Genomic DNA, 9,936 nt, shown 5'->3' with positions numbered 1-9,936 from the left:
TAGATGGCATGTCAAATCGGTACCGTGTGGATTTTTCCTATTACAAATTTCAAATACTAACCTGACCGTTGTTCCAATGGCTTTGATATTTAGTAGGTTCATGAACTCCATTTTAAAGAAGCTAGTTTGTTGGTTTAAGAATCATGATTTGGCTTCGAAGTCAAATCTCTATCAACAAATTTCAAAACCATGAAGGAGCGCCGCTGCCTTCGAAGAACCAAGATTCAAAACTCCGCGGATCCGAATTCTGGACAACAAGGGCAAAATTAATATAAATCGGTAAATAGGAATGAAAATGAATCACAGGGGGAGTTATATTAATAGATGGTGTTTATGACAGAGCGAAGGAGCGATCACTGGTAAGAGCTAGGGTTTACAAAAATTAATCAGGTGTTGAACGCCATGGAGGGGCGTAAAGGGGGGAGCTCAACTCCCTCCTACAGTCAGGCAGTCTCCAGCCGAGGCAAGAAACCGCTGGAGGTTGAAAAAGGTCTTTCAGGAGGAGGGAAACGGGACAACGACGACACACAGGAGCAGAATAATAGGAGGGAGGGAGATAGAAAAAAAGATAAAGAAGAAGAGGACAAGAAACAACAAGCAGAAAACAAAAAACAAAATGGTCCATGTAAGCCTAAGACCGTTGTCACACCCAGAGTGGTGTTAAGTGATCCAGCACTGCAGGCACATAGGGATCACATGAGGACTTATGCTATCATTTGTAAATTCATGGGGTTATGGCCCACAGAGAAGGCGCTACAGGCATGGATTAAATATCACTGGAAACCTAAAGGGGATATATATCTACATTTTGAGTCAAAAGGTTTCTTTACTAACACCGAGGATAAAGACAGGGTGTTTGAAGGAGGGCCCTACTTCTATGCAGTTGCAGGCCTCTATATGAGGCCTTGGATGATGAATTTTGTCCTGGAGCGCGAGACCTTCACTTTGGTCTCGGTTTGGGTACGACTCTACTCCTTACCACTAGATCACTGGCAACCAGAATCTTTATCAGCAATAGGAAATAAATTAGGGTGTTTTGTTAAAATATCTAAGGCAATGAGAAGGGGAAAGTATACCTCCTTTGCCCATATATGTGTGGAGATGGATATTTCTGGAGCTCTACCAAATGAGGTGATCCTGGAAGTTTTTGATGAAGAATGGGTGCAAACAATAGATTATGAACATGTTCCTTTTAGATGTCGCAAATGCCATGAACATGGGCATCTATTCAGAGACTACCCTCTCAACAATACAGAGAGCAGAAGTAAAGTTACAATAGGGAAAGAAACTGATAGCTTTCATAAAGTGGGAAATAGAGGTAAAGGAGGAAAAAGGTTGCAAAAGAAAAACCACACCGAGGAAAAACAAGCAAGTCAGAATAGGTACAAGATACTAGAAGAAGAGGAAGAGGTAACAAAGGCAAATCAGGCCATAGAGGACAGCCCAGGGGAGAAGGAAAAGGTAGAAAACAGGGAGAAGATACAAGACAATAACTAGCAAAATGAGACTATGTTGAGCAACATGGAACTTGAAATGGACCAAGAAATGATCCCGAGTGAGAGGGAAATGGAGGATCATGAACTGTAGGATATTCTTGAAAGAGAACATCTAGATTTGGAAAGATTCCTAAAATAGGGGACCATGGAAGGTATGGATTCATTACCTTAAGATGAGTTTAATAGAGTGCAACAGTTGTTTCTGTGGAGAACTTAGGCTAAAGGGTTGGGAGGGAAAAGAAACCTCGAAAGGTAGGACAACGAAGGGGTGAAAACCTTGAAAACCACATCAAAACTTGCTCCCAGAAACCTAGGAAGGAAAAGGGGCAGAAAGAAATAAAAATGAGTGACTGATAGAATGTGGAAAACTGATGATAGATTCAGGTAAGATGAAAGATCTAACCAACGACTCCTTTACAAATCTTTCTCAATGAAGCTCACATCTTGGAATATTAGAGGTCTAGGAAGTAAAAGGAAGCAAAGGAATCTTAACAATAGAATGAAACAAGAAACTACAGATATGATTTTCATCTAGGAAACTAAATGTTCAATTCAAAAAATAAGAGAAACACACAACAAATGGCTCAAGAGATATGAATTTCTAGAAGTCAAGGCAGACAAAACAGCAGGAGGTATTCTCACACTTTGGAACCCTCAAAAGATTGGCATAGTGGAGGCATCTAGGAATTATTTATCAGTGGTTATTCAACCTGTGGGAGACAGGGAGACTTATTTAATCACAAACGTTTATGGCCCTCAGAGACCTGATGACAAACTCAGACTACTCACTTCTCTAGAGGATCTAAGAGATAGACATTCAGGAATACCATGGATTCTGGGTGGGGACTTTAACATGATCAAATCCCTGTCAGAAAAAAAAGGTGGGACCAGAACACTAAGCAGAGACTCTATAGCATTTCAGAATTTTATAGACAACATGAAGCTAGTTGACATAGATATAAGTAATGGCCTCTTTACCTGGAACAACAAAAGAGGAGGAGAGTCTCAAGTAGCCTCAAAGTTGGACAGATTCATTATCTCAGAGGACCTCATGCTCATAGGCCTTGATATGACAATGAGAATTCTCCCCTTTGGTGGTTCAGACCATTGGCCTATTCAATTTGAGGTGACTAGCATTGGAACCCCAAAGAACAGACCTTTTAGGTTTGAAAACATCTGGCTCACCCATCCATAATTTATTAGCAACATTGAAAAATGGTGGAAAGAAGATCTGCAGATCCAGGGAACGAGGATGTTTCTATTACACAAAAGATTGAAACATATCAAACTAAGGCTCAAAGATTGGAATAAGAATGAGTTTGGCAATATTTTTGAAGCGAAAAAAGTTGTTGAAAGAAAAATGCAGGAAATTAATCAAACCCTTATCACAGATGGCTTTGATGGGGAAAGAAATGAACAAGCCAACAAGCATCAACAGGATTGGGAGGACTTATGCAAACAAGAGGAAATATTTTGGAGACAAAAATCAAGAGTACAATGGCTAAAAGAAGGGGAAAGAAACACAAGGTTTTTCCACAGATCTACAATGGAACACAGGTCTCACAACAGAATCTCCACAATTAAGGACTCCAGAGGCCAACATCTCAATACCCATAAAGAAATAGAAGCTATGTTGGTTCAACATTTTCAAAGCATAGCAGAGGAACCTCTCTTAGATAGATCACAATTTATCAGGGACTTCACAAAGCACATCCCTATGCTAGTAACAAGAGAAGATAATTATAATCTTAATAGGCTGGTGAATGAAGAGGAGGTTAGTGAGGTCATCAAAGAAATGCAGAATGGAAAAGCGCCAGGCCCGGATGGTTTCAATGTAGATTTCTTTAAAGCATGCTGGAGTATTGTCAAGCAAGATATTCTAAATGTGGTGGAGGACTCCAGGAAAAATAGAATTGTATTGAAGGCGCTCAATACATCCTTCATCTCCTTGATTCCTAAACAGGACAATGCTATGACACCAGACAGATTTAGACCTATAGCTTTATGCAATGTGGTGTATAAGATAATATCCAAAATTATTGCCAACAGACTCAAACCCCTTCTTCCCACTCTGGTTTCTGTGGAGCAGACGAGATATGTGGAGGGCAGACAAATTCTCAATAATATCATTCAAGCGCATGAGGTGGTTCACTCATTGATGAGTAAAAGGCAGGCTGGAATGATTATGCAATTGGACCTAGAAAAGGCGTATGATAAGTTAAATTGGACCTACATCAGGAAGGTCCTGCTAGCTTTTGGATTTGACCACAACTGGGTAAGATGGATAATGGCCCTAGTGACTTCCTCTAGTTTTTCAATTCTGGTAAATGGTTCTCCATCTAAGACCTTTAAACCTTCAAGAGGCCTCAGGCAGGGAGATCCTCTATCCCCCTTTCTCTTTATTCTTATGATGGAAGGACTAGGTCAAGCCATAAAGTCCGCTAAAGAAGCAGGTAAGATCCAAGGTCTCAAACTATCCGGGAACAGACAGGCTTTGACCCATCAACAATTTGTAGATGATACCATGCTACAGGGCATTCCCACAGTCAAAGAAGCACTAGCTTACAAACAAACCCTGACTGACTTCACTATGGCGGCGGGCACAAAGGTGAGCCTCTCCAAAGCAGAGATTTTCTTTTGCAATACTAACATTTCTATTCAACGAAATATCTCCAGAATTCTGGGCTTTCAAAGAGATATGCTACCTTCCAAGTATTTGGGAGTACCGCTCACAGACAAACCTATGAACAACATTGTTTGGGAGTTTGTGATTAATAAGCTGTAGGACAAGACTCGAATATGGACTAACAGAGCTTTGAACTTGGTGGGTCGATTGGTGCTTACAAAAGCTATCCTGCAAACAATCCCCATCTTCATGTTTTCAGCCCTTCCAGCTCCAAAAGGAGTTATGAAACAATGCAGAAATATCCAAAGAGATTTACTTTGGGGTAAAGGGAAAGAAAAGAAGAAATGGGCCTTGGTAGCCTGGGAAAAGATTTGTAAACCTAAAAACCACGGAGGTTTAGGACTGGATGATCCTGAAGTGCTAAATAAAGTTTTGGGGGAAAAATTATGGTGGAGATGGATAAAAGATTCAGATGCTCCTTGGGCTCAAATTTGGAACCAGAAATATGCAAGCAATTGGCAAAACAAGGACCACATAAGAATGTTTGGCATCATAAAAGGCTCCCACATCTGGAATAAAGCTTGGGAAAATAGAGACATAGTTCAAAAGAATAGCTTTTGGGAGATTAGAGCGGGAGACCTGGCATGGTTTTGGGAGGATAAATGGCAACAGGAACCTAAGCTGTTAAGAGAGGACTTTGTGGATCTCAAGAATGATACTGATAACAAAGGGTTACTTCGGGTAAATGATTTTTGGGATCAAACAAATAGCGAAGGAAAATGGAGAACCTGGAAGAAAATGGAATACAGGGATAATAGCCCCTTGAAAGCAAAGGTTGATGCTCTAATGGCCATTCTGGATCAAAGAAAGATACTGATATCAGCTGATCCTGACCAACTTAGATGGGGAAATAACAATGAAGGCACCTTTAACCTTAAAGAGGCAAAACACATAGCCCTTGAGCTTGATTCCACAAAACCAGATTGGGTTTGGAAGAATCTCTGGAAGAATCAAGGATGGATGAAAACCAAACTGTTCATGTGGTTGCTACATCATAAGAAAATTATGACGTGGGAGAATATCCGGAAAAGGGGTGTTTTGGGCCCATCCAGATGCCAGCTCTATGAATCACAAGAGGAAACAACGAAGCACCTTCTCAACACCTGCATATTTACCTCCCCATTATGGGATGGTATTGCCTTAATATTGAGACAAACAGACAGGGACAAAGGAAGCATTATTAATACCCTAAGCAAGTGGAGGAGGAACTTCTCTGATTATGAAGCGATAAACAAAGCTTGGGCTTTAACTCCAAGCTTCCTAATATGGGACGTCTAGAAAGAATGCAACAATAGAATTTTCAAAAATAAAAAAAGTTCCTCCCAGACGATCATAGAACAAATTTTAAGACAGCTGAAGGAGACGGTTGGAACTTTAATGCAAACACCCCCTACAAATCTCCCTTCAAATGTTGATGTGAAGATACTGCTTTAGCTGGGTATGTAGGGGCTTATTCCTTAGGGCAAGAATAGGTTGGTAAAGCAACTAGTCATTGATAAAGATTTCTGGCATCCTCCCCCTCAGGGATTTATGAAATGTAACATAGATGGGGCCTCAAAAGGAAATCCGGGTATGGTTGGTTATGGTGGTGTAATAAGGGATGAAAAGGGCTACATACATTACATTTTTCATTTCAATCTGGGAAGAGCCACAAACAATATGGCTGAGCTAATGGCACTAGAGCAATGTTTAGAAATCCTGAAGAATGACAATCTTCAGAATATCATAATTGAAGTAGATTCTGAGTTGATCATCAATTCAGTCAAGCGAATCTATTGTGGTTTGACTTCGGAAAAGGTCTCGAGACACTGGAGGCTTCTTCAGGTCTATCAAAGAATCCATCTCTACCTTCAAAACATGAGAACCTTAAGCTTCACACATGTGCGCAGGACGACCAATAAATTGGCGGACATACTTGCCAACAAAGGTGCTCTCTGCACTAAAAGTAGTAATAAGTACAGATGGAAAGAGGTTCCACGGGGTAGATTGAGGGATGACTGTCTCAACCAGGCAAATGAGGACCGAGAGATACATCAGAACAGAGAATGTCAGCAGTAGCAGAGGTTGGGTTTGTAGATACACAATCAACATGAAGGGGTTTTCTAGAGGTAATTTTGAAAATGGCATGCAGGCCTTTGTTAGCTTTATCAGTCCAAAACAACTCAAACATAGAGTTCTTGGGTGGGAGATGATCTGCAGCACTCCACCATAAGTATATAATTGTTGGCAATGGATACAACGAACCGGCGGGGTTGGTCTACAAGTTTTCGGATGCTTAGATGGCGGGAATCGCTCCGGATTTTCCTCAAATGGAGATTCCTGTCATCCGTTGGATCAAACGGCTGAGGATCAAGGGTGGAGATTCAAATTGCAGATTGATGGGTTCAGGTCAGAGTCTTTGCTTCCTCAGTAGACTTGAAACTGTCCTCATAACTACCTTTAGTTTCAATACCGCCCTCAAGGTGTTTTTTAGCTTATTGGAAGCTCTCAACTCTGGAAAGTGGTTTCAAATATTTGAGCCCGATGCCACTCAATATGAAACACGTGGCTCTAGTAGGAGAGAGAATATTGCCCTCATTGGGCAGGTATTCTCCGAGCTTCTTTTCCATTTGATATATTTATCAACCGTTGGATCTTGCGAGGCAGATCAACGGCCCATGATAATTTTGCATGTTGGTGGGTCTGGGTCAGAGTTATGTGTTATTGTTATCATCTATGCTTGTTCAGCTTCGTGGCGGGTAGCAATGAATTTCGGGCAGACCACTTACGCAATGTTTATGCCCCTTTTCGGACCAAAAATCTGAATAGTTTGGTTTTTTATTCCTTTTCGGGTCCAGTTTTAGTTCCAACTTGTATGCCTTTTTTCGCTCTGTTGTTACGGATCAAATTGCATCTGTATTTTGAAGGACGTAGGGGTGGGATCCCATGGCACAACTGTTTAGCCTTGGGCTCGTTGGCCCATACCTTGGAAGGGATCGTTAATTCTATGTCCCCCAATTCCTTAGGGTTGGTTGTAATTTATGTAATTAATCCTTTTTGTTTAATATGAATAGAAGGCACGACTCTTGCTTCAGAAAAAAAATAAAATGAATCATAGGGGCAACTTTTAGAACACGTGAAGTGAGAGATTGGATCAAAAACAACTTCAAATTGAAGCCTTCAAATATCAGTAAAATTTGATGAATATGAAGGCTTGTATGATCTTGCATAACATCTATAGACCATGAAATTCCTATTATTCCTGTGAAAAGCCACTCCTTTGTTGTACCCACTTTCACAAAGCGTAATGAAATTCTCACCTGTGCAAAGAGTTATGTCACAATGACACTCTATATTAAGATCTCCATGTGTGGTATAACCTTTAGTCCCACCATTTGGGTGATTACCACGTAAATCTAACTTGGGTTCAATGACTCGTCAATTTTGATTGTCAAGTAGTTAATGTTGAAGATAATGGAGAATATGTAAATCTCAAGAGATTCGGTTCACTACAACCTTAGATTAGGAATTAGTTCCTACTTTTTAGGCAGTTGTTCTAACTTCCTTAGATGTGTGAACTATATATATAATTTTGATTGTAAGATGATTTGATGTAGAGCGTTCTGCTAGAGGCAATCTCAAGGTGGAGCTCCTCACCCTTGAGCTATCCAATTCATCAATAACGTTGATTCTTCAGTGTGTTTAACATGGTATCACAGCTGTAGATTTGACAGGGCCTGCGAATCCCTGAGTGGGGATCGGGTGTGAAGAAAGCTGGCATGGTGAGAAGGCGAAGAAGCAGAACAATATGTTTTTTAAAATTAATTCAGAGTGATCATTGCTCTTTCTAAAGGAAAAAGAGCCCTGACCATCACAGATTTGAAGGGTAAACAAGTGATGATTATTGTTCTCCTTGAAACGATTCGGTCCATCACTCCCTTGTATCGCGGATCTTCTAGCAAAGGTTGAGATGGTATGTTAAATGCGTTCTTTTTTTATAACTATTGTTTGATGTGAGGCCGAGGTAGCTAGCGGACTTGCTAGGACCATTAGCAGTGGCGGTCTAAATGTTGTTAATGCAAGAGGAAGTGGTGGCTTGTTGTTAATACTGGGATGGTCATGGAATTGATGGGATGGCTGCGGTGAAATATATACTGGAATTCTTGCAAAGGATGCGAGGAACCCACAAGTCTTTGGATGTAATCCAATGTAATAAGTCGAAGGCAACCACAAAAGTGGGGATCGACCTCGACGATTCCTCTAGGTCTATCCATTCTTTAGTTTATTAACTTGATTTGCTTGTTGTCGTCACTTGATCTGCGTGTTGTTGTCGAGTTGTTGTGTCCGCTGTGAACTCATGATGCATGTTGCATGCTCTAGTAGTGGACACGAACCCAAATAGTGATAATCACCTGATGCCACTAATAATATTGCAGGCTGCCATTTCCAATAGCTTGTCACTTCTCGTAAGGGTCCACAGTGGACACAACTCTATTGGTTGGCGAACAACGTAATTGGCAGCCCCACCATTCCCAAAAGTGAGGACTCTTTAGATGAATGGTAAGCCTACGTATTTGTTCACTGGTTGGCCATTCATTGTCACTGATGAGAAGGCAAGAACAGGAAAGGGTATTCATGATTCAGGTTTCCCCTTCTTCATACAGATGTCATCGGATACTATGGATTGTGGCCGTTATGTGACGAACATCAAGAATTGGTTGAAAGTGTCGCCATTATGTGCCACGCAATTGGAAGCTCCTGGAAGCTTTCCTGATGATCCATCTGCCACTAAGATTTTTTTATTTTTTTTAAACAAAGCGGGTTCTTTTTGTGATTGAATGTTTTTGAATTGTTTTTTTTCTTTTTTAATTGAATCTTCGGATCTTGGATAGATCTATTTTGTTGGAGGTCATTTTTGGTGTCAAGATGAACAATCAGATGGCAGAGGCCTATCTGAATGAGAGCAATAAGCTCGATGGTTCTAATTACTCCAATTGGAAATTTAAGTTGCAGACACTCTTGGATGGGAAAAACGCATTGACGATCACAAATGGTGATGAGTTGAAGCCAACTGTAGTTACAAGTGGAACAACAACAACAATCCAAGACTCGAAAAAGAGGGAGAACAAGGCAAAGGTGCTGCTCAAATTTTTTGTGAACGATTACATTATTCCTCACATTCAAGATTGTAAAGTTGTATCAGACATCTCAACAACTCTCAAAGACTTGTACGAGATCAAGAACAAAATTCGCCTACTATTTCTAAAGAACAAGATTATCTCCATTAAAATGGAGGAGAATGAATTAGTAGCAGTGTTCATCTCTCGTATCAAGGAGCTTAAGACTAAGCTAGGTGACATTGGAAAAACACTATCAGACATTGATTTGGTCACGATTACCATGAATGGTATGAATGACGACTATCAGGTCTTCATCACTGGGTTGAATGCGAGAGAAAAAATCCCCAAGTTTGAAGAATTGAAGGGGATCCTTATGCAGGAGGAGGAAAGGCAGATGACCCTGAAACCCTAGAGCTCAGATCTTGCCTTAATGGAAAAGAAGAAGCCCTTTAGAGGAAAGACAAATGCAACACACAAAAGTGGAGGAACCCCACAAAGAAAACCACCTACATCTCAAGGTATGTCTCCAAACAGAAGTGATTCAGGACCAAAATGTTTTTATTGTGGTAACTTTGGTCATATGGCTAAACATTTTTAGAAGATGAAGTTTGATGAAGGTCAACAAAGACACAAGAAACATGCAGGCTATCTGGGT

General features: G+C 40.5%; 1 protein-coding gene across 1 annotated transcript; it reads left to right on the top strand.

Moving 5' to 3' along the window:
* Positions 1–9,087: 9,087 nt before the first annotated feature.
* On the top strand, positions 9,088–9,693 carry LOC149185576 (uncharacterized). Its single transcript, XM_089409086.1, has one exon. It carries the CDS (start codon positions 9,088–9,090, stop codon positions 9,691–9,693), a length of 606 nt encoding a protein of 201 aa, XP_089265212.1.
* The last annotated feature ends 243 nt before the right edge of the window (positions 9,694–9,936 follow it).

This window comes from Pinus tabuliformis, chromosome 3_1 (genome assembly GCF_031772625.1).
Source record: "Pinus tabuliformis cultivar Carrire ecotype Pingquan chromosome 3_1, CPIR1, whole genome shotgun sequence".
Lineage (NCBI taxonomy): Eukaryota > Viridiplantae > Streptophyta > Pinopsida > Pinales > Pinaceae > Pinus > Pinus tabuliformis.
The sequence above is the reverse complement of the archived record's forward strand: the minus strand, read 5'-3'. Positions and strand labels throughout refer to the sequence as shown.